The sequence below is a fragment of the Eumetopias jubatus genome, unplaced genomic scaffold (genome assembly GCF_037043125.1).
Source record: "Eumetopias jubatus isolate StellerSeaLion01/CBP00866 unplaced genomic scaffold, mEumJub1_p1.0 scaffold_10, whole genome shotgun sequence".
NCBI classification, from domain to species: Eukaryota; Metazoa; Chordata; class Mammalia; order Carnivora; family Otariidae; genus Eumetopias; species Eumetopias jubatus.
The window spans coordinates 35612609-35634562 of NW_028274816.1; the positions used below are offsets into that span (position 1 = coordinate 35612609).

At 49.5% G+C, this 21954-nt stretch overlaps 2 protein-coding genes and 1 long non-coding RNA gene across 7 annotated transcripts in view; 1 reads left to right on the forward strand and 2 right to left on the reverse strand.

Moving 5' to 3' along the window:
- Positions 1–380, reverse strand: part of MBTPS1 (membrane bound transcription factor peptidase, site 1) — a 52887-nt gene extending 52507 nt beyond the window's left edge. For all 3 annotated transcript variants that reach the window (XM_028094017.2, XM_028094025.2, XM_028094033.2), the window contains exon 1: positions 257–380. The gene's annotated coding sequence lies outside the window, so the exon portion shown is untranslated. The remainder of the gene's footprint in view (positions 1–256) is intronic.
- Positions 381–467: 87 nt separating this feature from the next.
- On the forward strand, positions 468–10078 carry LOC114201580 (uncharacterized). Of its 2 annotated transcripts, none has more exons than XR_003607667.2 (3): positions 468–564; positions 2004–2115; positions 9826–10078. It is a non-coding gene; the product is annotated as an uncharacterized LOC114201580 (long non-coding RNA). The 2 variants fall into 2 exon arrangements; XR_003607668.2 differs by lacking the exon at positions 9826–10078 and adding an exon at positions 7815–8861.
- On the reverse strand, positions 2533–21679 carry HSDL1 (hydroxysteroid dehydrogenase like 1). 2 transcript variants are annotated; one of them, XM_028094306.2, is made up of 6 exons: positions 21591–21679; positions 13919–13969; positions 10621–10846; positions 9501–9946; positions 9061–9288; positions 2533–4723 (listed from the first exon to the last, which is right to left on the reverse strand). In XM_028094306.2, the coding sequence occupies exons 3-6, from the start codon at positions 10838–10840 to the stop codon at positions 4625–4627; spliced, it is 993 nt and encodes a 330-aa protein (XP_027950107.1). In that variant the 5' UTR covers positions 10841–10846; positions 13919–13969; positions 21591–21679; the 3' UTR covers positions 2533–4624. The 2 variants fall into 2 exon arrangements, with proteins under 2 accessions (XP_027950107.1, XP_027950116.1); XM_028094315.2 differs by having other exon boundaries at positions 13903–13969.
- Positions 21680–21954: the final 275 nt, after the last annotated feature.

The window sequence follows — 21954 nt, forward strand, 5'->3', positions numbered from 1 at the left end:
GCAGGGCCCCCAGCCGCAGCCTGCCGAGCACAGCCGCACGCGCTGTTTCGGGCGCTGGAAAACGCCCGTCAACCCGTCCGCCCGTCTTCCCGTCTGTCCCCCGCCCCATGCTCCTGTGCCGCTCCCGGAGGGTCCAGGGGCGCAGGGAGGCCCCGGCCCCGGCCGCCGCCGGCGCACATCCCCGCCCTTGGGGCCACGGGCGCGCGGGCGGCTGCACCGGTCGGCGGGTGGGGGAGCGAGCCCCCGCCTAACCTACCTGCTGCCGCTTCAAGCTCGGGTCCCGCGGTCCCGGGATAACGGCACCTCCACGGCGAACACGCCTCGCGTCTCCATTCGGGGCTGTTTACCCCCAACTCTCGCGAGACTGCGCGACCCGGGCGGGGAGACCGACGGCTGGGAGTGCCGGGAGCGCCAGCCCCGCCTGTGCGTCCCCTGCGTCCCCTGCGTGGGCCTGCGTGCGCGCTCCGGACGCCGGGGGCCGCCGGGCTCGGGCCGGCCGGCCGGACAAAGGTCTCGCGACACTTGCGGCCGGGGAAGGGAGGGCGGCGAGCCTTCCGGGTCCAGGTCGGTGGCGGGGCTGGGGGCTGGGGGCTGGGGGCTGGGGGCTGGGGGGGGGTTGGACGTGGGATCCGAAAGCGGCCGCGCGGGACCAGGGCCCAGAGATGACGATCCTGGCGGAACGGCCAGCATTTGCCGTAAACGCCCGAGAGCTCCCGGCGCAGCGCCCTCTTCCTGGGGCCCAGCGGGGTCCGGATCCGGGGCCAGGCTCGGGCGGCACCCCCAGGCACGCACCTCTGCAAGCCTCTGCCCATTTGTCCGACGCGGCCGCCGGGACGGGCCGGGGAGGCGGCTGGCTCCGGGCCCGGGGACCCCCCCCCGCCCCACTGGCGGGCGAAACCGCCGCCCCAAGCCGCGCTTGCTCCGCCCGCCCCGGCTCCGGTCCGCTCCCCACTTCGCCGGGACCACTGATGCCCAGTGGTTACCCTTGTTGACTAAACAAGGCTCGGTGCGTTCAACTCAGAAACGTTGGCCTCCCCCAAAATGCCTGCGTGGCTTAGATACCAGGATCGCGGGCTGTTTTCTGCCCACGTGTGGAACCGGCCCACCCTCGGCGCTGTGTACAGGTGGAGGACTGAAACATGTTTTTGGTAATGTTTTTGAAAAGGGACGTGCTGTACAGTCAGATATTGTGTGAACGTTCCACAGCAGCACGATAATGCTGAGTGGCACCAACGTGACACGAAAGCACAGCACTTCGTGTTCCCTTTATCATTCTTTAACCAGACTGGTTTAGTATACTAAGTTAATACACCATCACCTACTAGATTTGTGATCTTGGGCAAGTTGTACCTCCGCTCAGTGTACCTCACCTTCCTTACCCAAAAGACGTATTTGTATCTCACAGGACGAGGGTTCAGTGAAACACCATGTTCAACAAACAATGGTGCTTAATATCTAGACCCACCTACACCTGATTAAGTTCTTCTCCCCATCGTGAGATCGCATCCATGTTAGGAATTTCCAGAGAATTCTTGACTCTTTCGCATTTGCAAATCCTCTAAGTTAGGCTGTGCCTGCTGCCACCATATAATGCACTTGAGCTTAAGCTTCACTGTGGTGTTCCAACGTGGGGTGAATTGGTCTCGGCCACGGTTCTTTTCACAGGCCTTGTAGTCACTGTGCCATTGAATACACAACCCAACTGTCAGGAACTGAGGTAGGCTAGTGAACTGCCAAAATCCTTGTCATGTGATAGCAAAGCCCCAAAGTAGGGAACCGGACACTGCTGCCAGTTCCAAGAACCCTATAAGCTGAAGGTGGGAAGAGTATGAGAGAGGTGTTCTGGAAATCTACCCAGAAAGGATGAGAGCCACAGGACCCTGGTCTGACGGTGTTCCACCGCTTCAGGTTCTAAAATAACTTCATGCTTTATGTGTATAATAAGGAATTTGCAAATTCCACGGGAAGGTGTATCTTTATTCAAACTGAATACTATTTTAAAGACTTACAGCCGATCCAGCAGTGAGACAGAGACACAGACTGGACTTGGTTTAGGAGGACCCATGATGTCAAGACTGAGGCGACACCACCTAAACCCCCCGGTTCCCAAATGTGGTAAGATTTTGAGTAATTGACATTAAAACTGAGGGAGACTCCTCAAAAGGGCTCTCTCCTTGCTGTCTCCCTTTTTCTTTCCACTCTTTTGAACCGACTACAATCTACCATTTATTCCCCACCATGTGACAAAAATGGCTCATGGCAAAACCAGCAGCGACCTCCATGTTGCCAAAGTCGATCAAAATCTACCTTCAACTATCTACTCAACCTATCAGAATGAGATCAAGAAATCTACTTAGTCTATTTCAAAAGACTTAATAGACGCATGGTTATGCACAATTTTCTTGCTGAATTACCAGCTTTTAATGAATTAGTACCATAGGTGTTCATAGATTACTTTTAAAGTAATTGTTTCTATGGGGAAAAAGATCTCTCTCTCATTCCAAATACAAATACACGGAATAAAACCTCTCCCACAGGAAGCAGAATTAGTTTTTATTGGTTGTTTCAAAGGTTCTTAATTTTCCACATTCTTAGTAAGAAACCCCACCTACAGTGGCCCATGAGCTCTGGGAAAAAGTATTTTATCAAAGAGGAAACCTAAGGAAGATTCTTGGTTTTGATCTTTTACTAGCTTTGCACCCGTCAGCTTACTTTCACATGTCCTGCCAAGTAGAGAATTTGCAAACATCACTGACGTGATTTACTTATTTTTGTCATTTGGCAGTGACTCAGTCCATAACCTATAAATAGAAACACTGCTGTGCCACGTAACTCCTGAGATAGAAATATGGTGCTTTTACATACAGTTGCTGCTTCTTACTACATGTCAATTACAATTCAGGCTGATGTGGCAGGAAGTCAAATTTTCTCTAGTCTTAATGACCGTAAGTTAATTGTTAGGTGAGGGAAAATTGCCAAATGTGATAAAATGAAGGCCTCCAAGCAGACTCCATCAACACCTTCCGTGCTGTGTAACACCGCTAGCAAGTTTTCATATCTGAAGGTCTTCTTTTGTGTAATGAAGGCCTGGTCTATACATGGAAGAGGTTCTGAACTCAACCACTCATCTTCTGAGTCCAAGTCAGATCTGGAAATACTGAGGCAACGGCACTGACAAAATTGTGGGTATGCCATAAAGGCATGCCCAGGCCTAACTCCTAATGGAATACCATCTCAGATGAAAACAATTCCATACAAGTCCTGATTTCAGCCAATTTACTAGTTTCTGCATCAGTGTCACAGTAATAAACTCCAAATTCTTAACTTGCATTATGTTGTCACATTCATATAGTGATGTTTACAGTTGCTGAAGCACTAGGGAGTGGTCCCCAAAAATGTCTGGCTTTACAAGATCTGAGCCAAAAAACATTTATTTCACAGTAGGTGTCAAAGCTAACCCCTATCATGGGGGGTTGCGCACAATGATCATCACACCAACAAAAGCGTTCACTGTAATGCGTAAATTTGTTACAGAAACCAAGAATGAGCTAACTTATTTTAACACATTACAATATATCACACACATAATTTGTCCATATTTTAACCACTATTCCATAAGTAATTGATGTTTACTCCAATAACGCTACTAGAAGAGAATATTACATAGAAAAGTGTATGAAAACCAGATATAACAAGCTCTAAAGGGCTAACTTTCAGTTATAAAATGGGTCGTAGGCTGAGAAATCACTACTTATCCACAATAATTATAAATCAAGAGATGACTGAGGGTCAACCATTATAAGTTCAAATCTAAGAATGAACTAATTTCACAGATAAAAGAAAAAATCACCAACAGAATGTATGATATTATACACGGCAAACCTATAGCACAAAATCGGGTAGGCTTGTTTAGTGCGAAAAGGAGTAACCTAGAATTTCAAGACCCCGTAAGTTTCCACGTTAAGCCACCTTAGCAAGACATCTTTTTAAAAGTAACTTACCCATAAATAAAGTTGCCCGGATGTACACAACATATATACACACATGGTTCTCTAGTGAAATATCGCTTGAAGAGCAGCATTTTCATACACAGAGTCAAACAGAGCTATACAATAGGATATGCACGGATCTCTACTGCTAATTACACCAGCGATCTTGCTTATAACGCTTTTAAATAGTCTTTCCTGATGAACCAATACTATAATTCATGTACTGAAATGATTTCCCTTAAAAAACAACATTGGAAACTACGAGAGCTGACAAGTCATATTTCAATATCAGATTGCTATAGCTCCTAGAACAACATAAATCACACGGCTTTGAGACAGCTTCGAGAAAATAAAAGAGAAGCATTACAATTTAGGTTCCCTCAATAGGTTCTTGTGCCTCAGTCACCGTGTGCTCTATGCCATCCACGTGATGCGGCCCTTGTGGTTTCTCCACAGCATTTTCTAGAAGTATTATGTGTGCTTTGCAAATGATGAGTCAACAGTATGCTAAATCAACCAGTAATAAAACCAGTAATAAAAGAAAATACAGAAGATAAATTAAATGTGTCCTTCCAAACGTCAGAATACTGCAGGTTCTCAGGAGGTGGCAAAACTTCCCAAACCATCATGCAGTTTCATGCTTTGCAGGATAAGGCCTCCTTACGTAAAGAACGATTGAGAACATTTGCTCCCCACACCCAGAGCCATTCAGGCATATACTGTGCAAAAAGGAACTAAAAATGAAAGAGAAAAAGGTTAGAAGGTTAGAACCCAAATCACAGACCCTTAAGTGTCAGTATATGACTTAATACAACAAATATCACCAAAGTAAATACAAAAAAAAAAGGCTCTTGTACCCAAGCACCTATTTTTGCATAAGAACCTATGCTAGACTCCCTGGGAATACAACACACATGACCACTGCCTGCCCACCCCTCTCTAATGAGGCTGGACAGACTCACACGCAGTAATACAATCCCATCCTTACTTAACCTGGTATCAATTAACATATTCATTTGGTTAAGAATGACAAAACCACTCCAGGAATAAAGGGCAGCTGAAATGGATAAATGCATCCGTGATTAGTACTGTGTGAGGGGCAGGCTGGGGTGAAATGAAACAACAGTCAAAAACACTGGGACCCTGGGCCGAGGTCCTGAGACGCGATGGGGACGGCCTGGGCCCGCAGGGAGGGAGTCCGACTGACTGCTCCGAGGCTTCTCCACCAGGGCCCTACCCCCCCCTCCCCAGGGGTGGGGGGGATATATGGCAATGTCCAGAAACCTTCCTGGTCATCACACCTGGGGTGCTGCTGCTACCAGCAGCCAGTGGGTAGAAGTCAGGGATGCTGCTGAACATTCTACAGTGCCCAGGACAGCCTCCCCACAAGGGATTGTCCAACACCAAATGCCAACAGTGCTGATGGGGAGAAACCCTGCGCTGTGCGGACGCGTTGGTCCAAGACTGAGGTGAGCACAAGTTCTCACTCTATGGTAAGGAAGGGAGATGAATGGGAGGCCCGTCTCAGTTGGTGGAGCATACAACACTTGATCCCGGGGTCGTGGGTTCAAGCCCCATCATGGGCAAAGAGCTTACTTTTAAAAAAAAAGGAAGGGAGATGAACAGCCACGGGCAAGTGCTAAAATTCTAGCCTTGAACAGAAATAAAGTAACAGACCCAGGGAAGGGGCACTGAATAGGAGGGGTCCCAGGATCAGGGACAGTTGCAGCGGTCCATTGCAGGTCCCAGAGAAGCTCCACCTCGCCACCTCAGAGACAGGAGCCCCGTATTTGACCAGGAGCCATGGGAAACTTTCTGGGGACACAACTAAGGTCTCTCTGGACCTCTTTAAAGAGCGAGGATTTTGTGGATAAAATACTGGGATACTCCTCCTTGGAGCTACTGTTTTAAAGCGAAAGATTCCAAACATAAGGAGATAAAAGTCGTCAGCTTCAGGTCCCCAGGGAGGACCCTGGAAGTAGGGATGCGCTCAAACACGTAGGCACCTGGGACGGACTACAGAACTGGACCCCTCTTCCAAGTACAGTGGTGCCCCCACTGTCCTGGTTTTGCTTTCCACGCTTTCAGTTACCCACGGTCAAAGTCAACCGTGGTCCAGAAGCAGATGATCCTCCTGACTTACCGCCCTGTCAACAGAAGCCTAACGCGACGTACCCTCACTCCCTCTCCTCACACAGGCACTTTATCGTGTCATGTCCCCACAACAGGAATGCTGCGAACCATACAGGTATTTTTGGAGAGACCACCTTCACATAACCTTTATTATAGGATACTGTTAAAATTGTTCTATTTTATTATTAGTCGTTGTTAACATCTCACCGTGCCTACTTTATAAAGTAACTTTATCACAGGTATGCACGCACAGACAGGAAAAAACACGGTCTGTATAGGGTTCAGCACCATCCATGGCTTCGGGCGTCCATTGGGCGTCCACTGGGTGCCTTGGAACATATCCCCACTGATAAGGGGAGGACTACTATGCATTTTTTCAGCATTTATTTAATGGAGGAAGGATCAACACCTAGAAATCTGTTTGTTTTTAATTTCCATTCAGTACGGCCACTGTCTATCACGGGGGACCAGCAGCAGGACGCACCTTGCCAGTTTCTTACGGTGCTATGTATACAGCCCTCACGGGCACACCATTTCTGGCTTATCCTACTGGGTCTTAGCACCCTGGGGAGCAGGATGGAGACAGCTAATGGAAGAGGAGAGAACTGCATCCTCTGTGTACTGATAGATTAGAAACTAAAGGGGTGACTCATCTACTTTAGAGGAGGAGTGAGTGAGAGCGGGGAGGGGAGGGAGGGCTGGATCTTTGGCTCTGGAAGGCTCTGTGCATGTTCAGAGACCTGACCCACCTGTCTAGGCCTAGGAAAGGAGCTGTCCTCCCCTGCGACAAAAGCCAACGGTAACTGACAGCCCCTGTGGGGAGCCAGCTCCAGAGGAGGAAGTCAATGTCAAATGCACATGTACAGCTGGCTGGAAATCTGCATTGGCAATGAAAATGCCGACGCCATATATTTCCCAGAGACTGGGATGGTTAGGACCTAGGTGAGAAATGGGGATGGAAAGGAAGGAAAAGATCCCAAAGAACTTGGGCTGGATCCTCAAGCCAGAGTTATTCCAAAGGTAGAAACAGAGCTGCAGTGAAGGTGTGTGGTTCCCAGTTCCCTTCCTGGCTGGCAGCGGGTGTGGGAACCCAGGCTGGGCAGGAGGGCCCTGACCTCTGACATGGCTGCTGGCCTGCCTCCCCTGGACCCTCACCCACATCTCAATGTGCAGCCCCAGAGCCTTCTCAAGGCCAACCAGCTCCCCTCTTCTCTAAATGCCACGTCTTCTTTTTTCCAATAGCAACACACACGCACTACGTGGAAACAAATATGCCTAAAGTGGGTAGAAATTGAGAGCAGACTGCAGGCCCATCCAGAGAGCTCAGACGTCCCCCCTCCCCCCGCTTGCCAGTCCCTGTGGCTTTTTCTGTCTTCCTACACCAGGAACACAGCCCCCATAGTAACAAGACACTTACTGGTCAAGTTGTCAAGTTAATGGCTTCTTCAACCTAATACATACCCACGTGCTTCTGGCCTTCACGTCAAGTAACCCAAACAGAAGGCTACAAGCTTTTCCGCCTTACTCTGTGTTCTGAAGCTGACAACCCTGCCTCGTGCACTTCTGAAAACAAGAAGAAAGGCTCCCAAATCAACACTGATGACTAGTTAACAAAGCCAAGACATTTGACTCCTTTAAAGCTGTTTTAAGTTCAAATCATTTTTTTCTATTTTCTGCTTGCCAATCATTAAGACAACTAGCACAATACAAGGAAGACACCGTCATCTGATCACATGAACGCCAAGAAGGCAACAGAGGCTGGTTCCCAAACAACTCCTGTGCAGAAATGGTGTCCTGCAGACATCCGTAAGGGCTGGGCCAGCGCGGAGCAAGGACGCCTCCGCCCTAAACTCTGTGCACAGTCATCAAAAAGAACTGTTTATGCAGACTTAGCAATGATCAGTAAAAGGCTGTGAAATCACTGCAGAGGCCATCCCGGCTGGGGCTCCCACAAGGGTCCCTCACACAGGAGCAGCACCCCGCTCTCCGCCCCCGACACTCTCACTTCAAACCTCCCCACTCCGAAGCCCCCACTCACAGAAGCCAACAGTCAGCAGCCCCCGCTTGTCCCCTCCACTGCGCTCTGGGTCCTGCCTCCACTGCCCGGAACCATGCCTTCTCCTCTCCCCCCATCTTTGGGCTGTTCTTCTCCACACTCCCCTTCCCACCAGCACTTACTCCCAGCCACGTCTCTGCTGCTTGAAATGGAGTAACAAATACAACGGCTTCCTCTGGCCAAATCCACCTGCTGCCGTGCCCGCACAGCCTTATTTGTGGGGTGGGCAGTTGCCATGGCCCTCCCCACACCCACCTACTCACTGCAATCCACGGCTCCCTAAAAGGCTCCCCAAACTGCCTTCATCCAAGGCATTGAGCACTTCCTTCCAAGATCCTAAAGCCAACACAGGCTGTCACTCTTACTCAGGCCCTAATGTGGAAGACTCAACGGGATAAGCAGATATCACTCTATATGGTGTGTTTGACACATCAAATTTCTTCCAGGAAACTCCTTATGAGTTAAAAATTGACAGAGGATTGAATAAATAAAGCTCCTTCGGATTAAAGAAACTTTTAGCCAAATGTTTCAATAAAAGTAAGAACTAATGTTGATTTTCTTACCTATTTATGTGGTGATGGCAAATTTAATAATCTTTATGCAAAGAGTCCCCATGAGTACTGAGTATTTTATACTCTCGCCATTTCCTACAGTAAAGCAGCATACTTCATCTCTTAGGTGCCACATGGATTAAACTATCAGTAACAATTGCACAGAAGAGAATTTAGGGACTTAACCAGAACCACTACGAGTGTCAGGTTTAAGAATCAGAACGTGCAATTCTCACGTTTCAGCAGTAGGCTTCATTCGGATTGCCATGTATCATTGAGAAGGGTTTGGGAGGCATTAACCTAATTACAAGAGTTGAGTGCATACTGTTACCTGGATAGAATGGGACCAGTATCCTGTGGTCCTTTTCGAAATGCCAAGGGTAGAAACAGCATGATGTGCATAAACTTTCGGTGAAGGCACCAACCACGGACACTTGTGCAGAAAGCTGCTGGGTGTGGTCACGTCGGTGGCCACGTAGAATGGGATGAGACTCTGTACAAAGATTCCTTTAGAAGCATATTCATACTGCAGTGCCCTGCTGAAGTGGTCTAAATAAGCCTGTCAAAACAGAACAAGGGTAAAGACTTAACGGGGGGGGGGGCGGTCCTTGAAGGAAAATTCAGAAGAAAACTGGCTTATTACCATTTCAGGAAAAAGTACAGCATAAGTTAACATGAGCTGGGGACAAAGCGCTCAACAAACTGGACCAAACCACATAGTAAATGTCCTCTTGCTCTATGACTTTGTTGTCCTAATCAGGATTACATTACCTTAGAAGCAGAATACGCAGCCAGCTGGGGAGTGGGTTTGCAGCAGGAGCCAGATGAGATAGTGACAATGGCACCCTTCTTTCTCTCCAGCATCCCTGGTAACACTATATGGACCATCAAACTAGCCGCAGCAACGTTTACATGTATGATGTCCCAGAGTCTGTCCTCGGAGACCTGAGTAAAATACTGGGGGTAGGGATAAAACACGCCTACGTTATTCACCAAGATGCCAATGTCTTTGTCCTTCAAGGCTTCTCGGATCGGGTCGTAGATCTCGCGGCCATTGCTGAAGTCCGCAACTATAACTTCGGTTTCCACTCTGTAGGTGTCAGCTATGTCTCTGGCGACCATCTGCAGCTTGTCTTGATTGCGGCTAATCAGGATGATATCGAGGCCACGGCTTGCCAGCTCTTCTGCGTACGCTCGGCCGATCCCATCGGTCGCACCTGCAACACAGGCCAGGGACTGTGAGCACGCTCGTTTCACGGTGTGACCTTCAGAGTGAACCTTAAATACCCCATCTCTGGGTTTAAGCTGAGAAGGATTCACAGTAGAAATAAACCCTGTTCTCATACTGATCACTATGTCGAGTACAATGTCGAATCCAAAGATGAACGACACCTTAGTCAAACACTCTTCCAGACCCCCTGATAAGTAGAGGAAGGGTAGTCTCACGTTCACCGAGCTGGTAGTGAGACACAGCAGGAGACAGTTTTCAAACTTATATCTGGCTTGAACGAGTGCCGGGGAGGTACTTTCCTGGGAAACAATGATAAATCAAAACGAAATTTAAAATAAGGGAACTGACAGTGGTGACAATTTCTAAGGATAGTCTCAAAAGGCAGCGAAAGGAAAAACAAGAGGTGGGAAGGTGGGCTGAGGCAGGACCGGAAACAGGCGGCCAGAACAAGAACGGCAAAAACTGTTCCAAGAGCAGGGCCATAAGGAAACGTGGACAGAATCACAGCAGAACTGTGTTCCCGTGAACACATCACAGCGGATTCAGTGGCTCCTCGGATAAGGCACCCCACTGAAAACACACACAGGAAACTTACACAGCTTACACAGAAGCCATAATTCTGTTTTGAAATCAGGCGAGGACTGAAATCCCCGTTCTTACCACTCACAACGGCCCATCTTCCATACTGCTTGATCAGATCTGCTCTGCTCACCAGGCGTGGGATGAAATGCAGCCTGACCAGGCTGTAGAAGTCACAGATGACAGTGATGCTCTTCCTGGCTGTGTACCAGGCTCCAACCAAGGCCAGAGCTTCCATGTAGCAATTGCATGACCTGGCAATCTCCCTATACAAGAGGTAGAAGCTGTCAACAGCAGCCATGGCAGCCTGCAGGGAAGGGGAAAGACAGGTGTTCTTTGCTTAATTACGTTAAAGGAACATGCAGAGAGGGAATGAAGAAAAACATCTAAGGATGTCAGAGCTTATCAATTATGCACTCAAATAACAGTAACGCTTCAAATGCATGTAACCCATGGATCCACTCAATGTACAACCTCGTTAACATCTGCAGCTTATGAAGTCCTTTTCTTCCAAGGAGATTAGTCAATGTAACTACCAAGAGCTATCAAATTCCTACTGAAATTCAGGCACTGTGCTGCATGTTGTGGATACAGAGATAAACACAATATGCTCTGCGCCCTAAAAAAGCTCCTGGCCCAGCACAGTGACAGACACAGACTTTTAATTCATGTAACAGCTGAGAGGTGTGTTTACTTCTCTGCTTTCTTCATCATCAGCCAGCGCAGAGGGCCTACCACCCACACAGAGACAAAGTAGAAGAAACAGCGGCAGTATTAAGACACCACCTTGGCCAAAAAGAGCCTACAATCCATTTGAGACGAAACTAAGCTGTAATAAACTTTCCCGTAAATTATATTATGTATACATAATAGGCAGAAACGTTTCTTTACAAAGGGATACTCCCCAAGCCTGAGGAACTGGTTTTCTTAAACAAGAGAGCAAGCACTCCTCCATCTTACTGCCGTCGCGGGCACCCCATCTCTGCCCTGCGCCTTACATCTAAGGGAAAAGTCCAGTACGACTCCTGTAAGTATCCACACGGCAAGCATTTCCGAAGCATCTACTACGTTCCATGGACCGTGACAGATGCTAAGGATTCAAAGATGAGTTAAACAATTGCACCTAGGAGAACGGAAGGACATTTAACAAAACTGTTTTAAATGCCATATGAACTGCTTTGTGTGCCCCTGTGGTGCGAGACGACCCTGCAGAGGCAAAGGCCAGGCGCCACCGAGGCTGATGAATTTGGTCCTAGACGAGGCCTGGGAACCGTGGCGGCTGGGTCCAACTGCGTGCTGTCTGCAAGGGACAAGATACGGAAGGGATCACAAGAGCCTGCGATTAAATTACAGCAAAGCTCTGATGTGCACAAACACAAGGGTATAGAATTTATTACATAAAAAAAAAAGGTGACTTTACTCCAAAATATATATATAACACTTCTGGCAATGGCCTCTCTTTCGAAGTCCTGTTAAAATAGAAAAAAAAAAAAAAAATTCGTGAAACTAAGAGAATTCCCAACGATAGTAGCAAAAATAGGCATAAGCTTAAGGAAGAATGAGTGAATGCTCCACTGCAGTGTAATCTGAGCCTAGTCAGGTTCTGCAGAGTGAAAATGAGCAAAGCAGGAGAAAAACCAATTAGCCACTGAAATGGAACACATTCTGAGTGGCAGCATCCTGTGATAAAAGGCATAAAAGAATAGAAAACCTGTTGAAGACAGAGACAGATAAGGGAATATACACAGACACTGATGTGTGTATGAGTGGGTAATCCAAAGTACAAACCAACAAAGGGTACAAGGAAATAGGACAGAACACTGAAGAGAGGAGCAGGCAGCAGGATTCCCAAATGCCCTGCAACAAGGACATAGTCGCTCAAGCAGGAAGCTATACACGGCTACCGTATTACGAACTGAGTTGACGTGGCATTACGTTAAAGAAATGTTTTCCCCAAATGGCAGAGAAAACAACTGAGGTTGGGCCATCTCATGTCCTGTTGGCAAGTGCCATATCCTGGGGTTCTGTTCATAGAGACACACCTCCCCCACAACAAGAATGCCAAAACTGATCGTGAAAAGAAAACGCTGTAAACTGTATTAACTCCACAAGCCAAATCCTTGATAATATAAGAACGATGAAATGCTCCTTTTCTTCTTTCATAATTTTTTTTCAAGGACCACACTGGCTGAGATTTTCTGAAATCTGAAGTGTCAAGACCAACGAAGTTTGGGCTGAAAAGGCCCTTCTAGTCCTGATCAATCTGCCATTCAGAAGGCAACAACACTCTGAGGGTTGCTCCCAGATCCTTGGAAAGACATTCACAGTGAGGATCATCTGTCTCAAATATGTCCATTCTCTTCCTGCGGTGCAGGAATGCCCCTCCAAGCTTCTAGATGCTAGAGATGAGGGAGTGTCGCGTCGCTGTTCTCAAGGGCCCTTGTTCTGCAGCTCAGGACACAGCCAGGTCCCTGCGGAGGCAGCGCATGCCCCTGATCTGGCGTGCCACCACCGTGTTTGCCATGGCTGTGGCCCTCAATAATCATAATGGCAAGACTCCCAAAGAAAGGAACAGAAGAGTAATTTCTCATAGGAAGAACATAAAAACGAAATCCCATGTTAAACCTTCACTTTGGGGAGTTCCTGAAATAATTTCTTAAAAGCATATACGTGCCTTCTGTCATAACTAATCTAATACAAAGCCCCAAGTAAAGTAAGTGCAAATCAGTAGTATTTGTAGGTACTAGTACTTTTCCAACACAATGTAATAAAATTAGGAATAACAAAACTACAACAAAAAAATCTGGATTCTTGGAATATTAAATCTATTCTCCTAATAAAGGTGGGTGGGGGCGCCCGGGTGGCTCAGTGGGTTAAGCGTCTGCCTTCGGCTCAGGTCGTGATCCCAGGGTCCTGGGATCGAGCCCCACGTCGGGCTCCCTGCTCCGCGGGAGCCTGCTTCTCCCCACTGCTCCAGCTCTCTCTCTGTCTCTTTCTCTCTCAAATAAATAAGTAAATAAATAAACCTTAAAAAAAAAAAAAACAGGTGGGTGTAGATCTGAGATACTGAAACACTATTTTCTATGAAAATATGTATCAAGATCTACTGGGCTGTCACCAAAGCAATACTTGTGGGAAAATTAACTGCACCCAGGGTCTGCAACAAGGTTCTAGCTGAAAAGGAGTAGGTCAGATATGGCTCATGAAATGGTCTCATACTAATGGGAAGCTGTGTAAAGGGACCTTCTTCTCCCCTCAAACAGCATTTTTTCCAAGAATTTGAACATTGGTGAAGGAAAAACTATCGAAAGGGGCCTGACTACAGAGGAGATTCCCGATTTTTCTGCTGTGGTCCTTAACTACCTTGCTTTTCTCTCACCTCTCGGCCGGTTCTGGGTCTTCAGGAATATGCTGCTGTCTTAAGGCCAACCTGCAAACAAAAAACAACATGAAACAAATTCCTTTCTTTTGCCCTCACAGCTCAGCTGGGAAAACTTTATATAAACATAAGACCAAAGTTTTTCAAAATTAAGGAAACAGAAATTCTTACGCCACGAACCCCTGTGCAGACGGCAGAGCATTTCCTCATCTCAGAAAAAGGAAGGCACCAACAGCGTCTGCAGAAAGACTCAGCTGGAATGTGCCCGCTTTCCCTGGACCGTCTTTCTTAAGGAACATTTCAACAAACGGAACAAAACCCGTTCCAATAGCTGGGAGAGAGGTGGCGCTCTGCACAGACACTGGGAGCTCAGGACACAAAGCCCCAGAGCAGGCAGGCGGGGAGGCGAGCAGGCCAGGCCATCCTCAGTCCCTGATGCCTGCCTGGGCTCACCCAGGGCCTCAGCACTCTCCCTGCAAGCCGCCTTCCTGCGCTCCACCTGCAGAGCCCCTGAGCTTCCCCACTACTGCAGCCTGGCACCTCGATTCCACATTCCTGGCAGATTCCGGCCGCCCGCCTGAGCCCCGGCATCCAGCACTTGCCTAATCAGCTGGCTGAGGTGGCAGGAAGGAGTGTCCTGCGGTATTCGGAGCAGCCCCTTCCAGCCCGTGAGTGGGGCCAGCACTTTCAGAATGCGCAAAGGAAAAGAACCTCCGGCACACCTCTCCCCTTCTTTCCACCCTAGATTCGGTTTTAGAAGACCCCCAGCAGGCTGAGCTGCTCCAGGACTGAGGCCAAATCTTATTCCTCTCTGTTCTTCTAGCCCTTTCAACGGGCCTTGGCCCAAAGCAGGAGCTCAGCACTACCCGGTCTCTAGGTCAGCTCTCATCCTGCACACTTTCTCATTCACCAGCTCGCAAGGGGACCACCAAACTCTCCCGATCCTCTACAGACAGAAAAACTGCATATGCAAAACCCGCCAGCAACCTCCTGCTCAGGTGCATCAGGAAGATGCACCAACTTCAGAAATGCTCTGAGAACAGCAGTTTCAAGGGCCTTGGACCTGGCGTGGCCTGGCTTCCTGGCTCTGCCCATCACACTCCCCTCCACTGTCCCGTCACAGGGGTACCAGGACGATATTTAACATCACAGTTCCACCACAGGCAAGCCCGTTAAACATATACCGTCATGGCTACATTTGTTTTCAATCACAGAGAATCAGAGGGCTGACAGTGTTCTAGGCCTAGCCTACAGCCTTGAAGGACAGCATACCATCTCATCATTCCCCAGACACAGCTCAAGATGGAGACCTGACTCACAGCCACCAAACTCACAGAAGACTGACACATTGAAACACCAATTTATTTAGGAACAATAAACAATACCGCCAAGAAGTCTAAACATGCATGGTCACTGGTTAGGCAAGTCCACCTGGAAAACCAAACTACTAAAACAGCAACGAACAACTAAGCAACGAACAACTAAGTGTCAGACACTGAGGACCCTTCCCCAGTAAGCCAGGAGTCCCTGCGTCGCTGTGTACACGGAATTCACCAAGTTAAACAGAGCAACTCAGTGCAAAGTGGCGAGGGCACTGCTGCAGGGCGTAAGACCCTCCTGGGCAGAGAGGAGGCAAGGGCACAGCACTGCAAAAGGGTCAGCCTGCCAGGAAATGGTGACAAACTCAACATAGCACAGGAAGTGCACCCAGGGGTGGCAAGGGGGCTGGAAGGGAAGGCCACATTGTAAAAGGTCTTTATGACAAACAGAAGCGTGTGGAGTCACTCTCTGAGTTAAGTCCCTTCTGCCAAAGGAGGGAGCTGATCAGGTTTGTTGTAAAAGGCGGCTGGCAGCAGTGGGGGGGAGGGAGGGGGCTGTGCTGGTGCGGGCAGGAAGAGAGGGGTCCGAGACCCTCGTCCTTCCAGATGGGGACAAGGCAAGGCTGAAGGGAGAGCGCATGGCTTTGTGATGACTCCATGCTGCTTCTCAGACACACCAGACGTTTCCCTACATTCGTTCATACCCTGATGGACTAACCGTAAATGGAAAATAACAGGACATTAGCCATTCCTGACATCCTCCCAGTTCTCTCCCCACCCTTGAGTACATGATGGAAAATAATGTCTTCCTAATGAGAGAACAAATCAAGACTTGCCCCAAAGCCATTAATATCTAGGAAATCTCATGGAAATCAGGTTTAAAGGAGTTTATTACACATTTAAGTCCAGAAGCCTACCAAGATACCTAGCTGCATTTAACTTGCTATGAAGGTTTGACCAGTTCATTCTTCTGCAGATAGGTATTGGCCTAAAACTTAGAGAAATCCATTGTGTTACAAAGCAACACTGAAACACAGTAAAATTCTGGCCCCTATCCAATCTGCTTGTAAAAGTTATTATAAAGCTTTGTTTTCTTGCCTCTACAGAAAACTCAATCATCATTTTTCTCCAAAATAGGAGAAAAACAGGTGGAGGGAAAGATCAGAGCTGTCCCCAAAACAGGAAGAGAGCAATTCCCTATGGTCTGTTAGGTACTTTCTACTTCTACAGGGCACTACTCATCAGGGCTAATGCACTGAACACATCCTAGGTAAACTACAAACTTTGGGTGATGATGATGGGTCCATATAGGCTCGTCCTTGATTTAAAAAAAAAAAAAGGTACCATTCTGGTGAGTGACGCTGACAGTGGGGGGGTGCTCCGTGTGCGTGAGAGCTGGGGGTATAGGGCCACCTCTGTACCTTGTCTCAATTTTACGGTAAACCTGAAACTGCTCCCAAAGAGTCCGCAAATCCTGTGGGAAACAACAAACAAACCCTAAAGGTAATACTGGAAGTCCAAAAGTGTCACGGGAAAATTATGGTCAAAACTGCAAGGAGAAAAGTCTCCTCCTCAACGCACGGCTCTGGGGGCGCCCGGCTGGCTCGGTCAGTAGAACGTGCGACTCCGGATCTCAGCGTCGTGAGTTCGAGCCCCATGTTGGGTGTAGAGATAATAAAATAAACAAACAGAACAAAGCACCGCGGTGACCTGTAACATTCTCCTGACGCAGAGTTTAGCGGGCTCCACCTAGCAGGGACGAGGGCCGGCCAAGCTCACGCAAAACCCGCCAGCAACCTCTCCATGAACCAAGAGTTCTGGGGGAGAAGTCTGGGCTCCGACACTGACGTCACCAAGTTATCTAAACGAATGAGGCCTGAGGGTAAAAGGACATCAGACAGACTGGCCACGAGGTTTTCAAGGAAAACGAAGCACGCATGATGGGAAGACAGTTAACGCACCACCAAACAAAGGCAGCAAGCATGGCGGGCTGAACAATGGCCCTGGGGATGGCCCGGCCCTAATCCTCACGCCTCCACCTCACGTAGGCCCCCCTCACGTCCACCTCACGAACGGCCCACCTTACGTCGCAAAGAGGACTCTGCATATGTGATTAAGCTAAGGGCCTTGAAAGCAGGAGATGATCCTGGATGATCCGAGTGGGCCGCTGTGATCACACATGTCCTTGGAGGAGGGAGGCAGGTCAGAGTTGGAGGAGGTGTGATCCAGAAGCGGAGGTCAAGGAGGCAGCAGGCAGGGTTAAAAGACGGGGGGCCACAGGATTTGAGGATGGGGAGAGGGGTGCCCTCTAGAACGCAGGCCCCTCCAGCATCTGGCAAAGGCAGGGAAGGTAGTGTCCCCGGAGCCTCGAGGAGTGACCCAGCCTTGCTGACGCCCTGGTTTTAGCCCCCTGCGGCTGACCTCAGACGTCTGGCCTCCAGAAGTGTGAGAGAATAAATCTGCACTGTTTTAAACCACTAAGTTCGTGGTAATTTGTACAGCAACGACAGGAAATGAAGATGGATCAATGGATGGAAGGACAGAGAGACAGCCAGCCTCGTTTTTAGGACAGCACAGAAACAAGCTGCAAATCCTGCACGTCCCTTAATCCAAAAGCTTCTCGTGTTCGAAGGAGCCAGAAACCGCCTCAGAGATTCCTGTGGTCTTCCCCTGAGGGGGGCAGGCCTGAGGGGGTCCCCCCCCCCAGCCACAACTGGCACTGCCCAGCTTTTCAATAAGGCTCCAGGGCTGTGGACTTTATTTTCGTTAAGGTTTCTTCATAGCGAGAGCTCTTCTTCCACACACAGTCTGCATTGGTCTTGCTGTCGGCACTGAAATCCTGTCTGTCCTCCCGAGACCAGCTCAGCCCCCCATTCGATGCCAGTGCTCACTGCTAGGTGCCAGCGACACACAAGGCCTGGAACGAAGGGGCGCCCTGCGCCTCATCCCTCTCCCTCATCGGCCACTGCGCCAAGCTCCCCGAGCGCCCGTCCGTCTTACCCACACGGCCCTTCCCGCACCATCTGGGTTCCGCTCAGCTGTTTCCCTTGTCTCTTGGTTCCCCAGCTAGAGCACAGGCCTCTCGAGGGCACATGTATCTACAACTAATTTTGCCGTCACTTGAAAAAACTGAAAAATAGGCACAAAAGTTGTAAAACCCATTACGCGTAGTTCAAAGAATAACCAAACGCCCACACGGCCACCCCACTTTGAGGCCCCATAGCTTCTTCCCTGATCATATTACCACCTTCCGCCCACCCTGGGGGTTACCACCCTCCTCAATTCTGACATCACCGGTCCCTTGCCCTTTTTAAAAAAAAATAGTTGTACGATTACCCCAGCACGGATTCTGAAAGAAAGTGTTTTGTCTGGTTTTGAACTTCCTCTAAAGGAATCACAGCACGTGTATTTTTGGTGACTTGTTTCTTTCAATCAATGTTGTTTTCGAGACTGGTCCATGCCCCTGGAGCTGGAGCTCATACACTTTCACTGCTGTACACTAGGTCACGAGACAAACACACCAGGATTCATACAACCATTCTAGCACTGATTGGCGTTTGCGTTGGGGTTCTTCTGGCTTTTACTCTACAGTCATGAACAGACCCGCTGTGCACACTCACTCACATCACCCGCGCCCAGGTGCTGGAGTCCGCTGAAGGGACATACCTGCGTCACACTGCCGGGCCACAGAGCACCCGTGCATTCAGGTAGGCACTGCCCAAGCTGCTGGGCCAACCCCCACGCCCACCATCCGCCAGTGGGAGTTCACAGTGCTCACCCCCAATGGCTGGCACCCGTACGCTCGCCTTCTGCCCACAGGGTGGCCTTGAAACGGGGGCTCACTACGGTCTTAACTTACATCTCCTGATTATGGATAATGTTGACTGCACCCTTACGATGCTTCTGTGCTGTTTGTGGCTCCTCGTCTGTGAAATGCCTGTGCCCAGCTTGTGCTCTTACTTCTACTATGTTGTCTTCCTTTTCTTTCTATATTCTAGATACTGGTTCTCTACATTTGCTCTCTTCATAGTGCTTTTGATGAACTGAACATCTTGATTGTAATGCAAATGGATTAATCTCTTTCCTGTATGCTTTGTGCTTTGTTATGTTTCACTTCAGAAGTCCCCTCTTAGCCCCAGGACATAAAGGTATTTTCCAATATGATTTTCTCAAACTTTTCACAATTTTGTGTTTCAGATTTAAGTCTTTAACCCTCCTGCGACTCTGTGATGGTGTGAGGCTAGGATCGCACCCATCTTTAATATTCCTCCTCAGCAACTGGTATAAGGTTGTGTATAAAACATCTGTTTAATAAATCGAAGCAAATACTAGTTTGTGTTCAAAGCTCAAATTTCACTCTTGAGGAGAAAAAAATGTTAAGGAGCTTCTCAAATTTTGGGTCAGCACTTTGACGAAGTTATTATTGGTGTATCATGACATTTTGGAATTTCTTTCCTTCCTTTGCCAATTTTTGGGATACCGCTAACCTGAATTCATGGGGAGCTCAGCGGAAGGGCAGAAATGGGAGTTCCCATCCAAGATCCAACAGGCCTGGGTTTCTCCATTTGGAATTAAAATAACAATGGCATCAACTCCTAGGTATCAACCCAAGACAACTTACACAAAAACTCGTGGAGCCACATTCCCAGCAGCACTATTCACAATAGCTAAAACATGGGGACAACCCAAATGTCTATCAACAGACAGATGGATAAATAAAACGCGATCTAGCCACATCCTGGAATATCAGTCAGCAATAAAAAGAATGAAGTAGGATGCATGCTGCTACACAGGCAAACCCTGAAAACACTATGCTCAGCGAAAGAAGCCAAACACCATATGATCCAATTTATATGAACTGTCCACATAAGGCAAATCCAGAGACAGAAAGGAGATTAGGGTTGCCAGAGCACAGGCGCAGTGGGAACGGGGAATGACTGCTAATGGGGAAGGATTTTTTCCTGGGATGATGGTTAAATAGTGGTGGTAGTTGCACATAGTGAAGAGGCTGCTATGAAAAGCACACTTCTAAATGGCTAAGAGGATGAATTTTATGTCAATTTTTAAAATCTACTAAAAAAATACTGATTTGTTGAACTCTACGCCCCTGGAATATTACTGTAGTGACTAAACCACAGACTCTGAAAACAGACTTCCTGGAGTTAGATCAAGGCTCTGCCCGCCCCCCCCCCCCCCCCCCCCCCCCCCCCCGCCCCGAGCTGTGCTGGGTGAAAGTGAAGTTACTTCACCTCTGCATTTTCCTGACATTACCTTATGTTACCTAAACACGGAGATAATAGTTCCAGACTAAGATTGTAAGAAATAAATGAAGTCATACATATAAAGCACTGAGAACAGTGCCCAAATTTCAGTGCTCAAGAAACCTTAGCTATTAGCTGCTGGAACTCCGTGTTCAACGTTAGCTAGGGGCTATCCGCAGGGGTCAGCGTTAGAACTCAGAGCTGGCTTTAAGCCAAAGACACCGCTAAGGGCTTCATCCCTGACCCCTCACTGTTCTCTCACCAACGTTAGGAGACAGAGTTATAATCATCCCGTTTACAGATGGGGAAACTGAGGCCGACAGAGATTAAAGGGACATAGCCAGGACCCCACGGGAATTCGGTCAAGGTCTCCCAAAGTCCAGAGCCCTGGCTAGCCTCCCCACTGTGAGACCCCCGGGCGGGCATCCTGCTGGCATCGCCGCGCGGGCTCCAGGGCTTGGGTCTGCTGGGCGGCACGTTCCTCTGAACTAGGGACAGCCTCATCCATCTCCAGAACCCTTCCTTTCCAGCACCTGACGGCGCCCAGCAAACGCCAGCAAACCACCGCGCTTCGGGAGCCGCTGGTGCCCTCTCTCCAAGAGCTCCCTTATTCCGAATTACTCCTAATTCAGAACAAAGACAACAACAAATGCCACTCCAACCAAGTCCTTTAGAAATGAGAATAAAGGAGCACGGACAAAGGCGTGACTCTCGGAGCCTCGCTGGGACCCCCGGGCTAGGGTCTGGGGCCAGAAGGGCCGCGCTCGTGTGGGTGGGGCCCCATATCCGTCGGGTCCTGGGGGAGGGGGCGGACCCAGAACAGGGGATCCTCCGGGGATGCAACGCCGGGATGGAGTTGGGAAGGGGCGCCGTGGGGCTGGGGGACGAGTCTGAAAGGAGGGGTGCCGAGGCGAGGGTCCGAGGGAGCGGAGAGACGAAGGGGTTCCGGGGGTCCGGGGTGCCGATGGCGCCGAGGAGCACGGTCCCGGGGGGCGTGGCGGGGCGCACCTGGAGGGACGGGCCGAGGGAGACCAAGTGGGGCCGGGACCCGGGGCCGGGCGCGGGGAGGCGGGGGAGGGGGGTGCGCGGTACCTGCAGAGGCGGCGCAGTCTCCGAGCCGGTCCCGCCAGAGCCGCGCGGCCGCCGCCCCGGTCACCACCACCACCACCACCACCACCACCACCAGCCCTGTCACCACCACCGCCGCAGTTGCCGCGAGCCGCGCCCCACGTGACCCGCGCACGCGCCGGGGGCGGAGCCGTTGCGGGGCCCGCCCCCGGCGTCCTGACGCGCCGGCCCACCCTAGTGCGCGTGCGCAGCGGTTGCTGTGGCGACCGGGCAAGCGTTAGGCTACCAACGACTCCGCCGCTGGTGGTCGGCGGGGAAGGAAAGCGGAGCTCCGGGACCGGGCCGGGGGCGGTAGCGACCCAGCGGAACTGGGTGTTCCGTGTATCCG

Excerpts from the sequence above, each read along its gene's own strand:
- HSDL1 (XM_028094306.2), bottom strand. The coding sequence starts at position 10,840 with ATGGCTGCTGTTGACAGCTTCTACCTCTTGTATAGGGAGATTGCCAGG. Across the intron at positions 9,947-10,620 it reads AAGATGGGCCGTTGTGAGTG|GTGCGACCGATGGGATCGGC; the intron begins GTAAGAACGGGG and ends CCTGTGTTGCAG. Across the intron at positions 9,289-9,500 it reads CTGCGTATTCTGCTTCTAAG|GCTTATTTAGACCACTTCAG; the intron begins GTAATGTAATCC and ends CTGTTTTGACAG.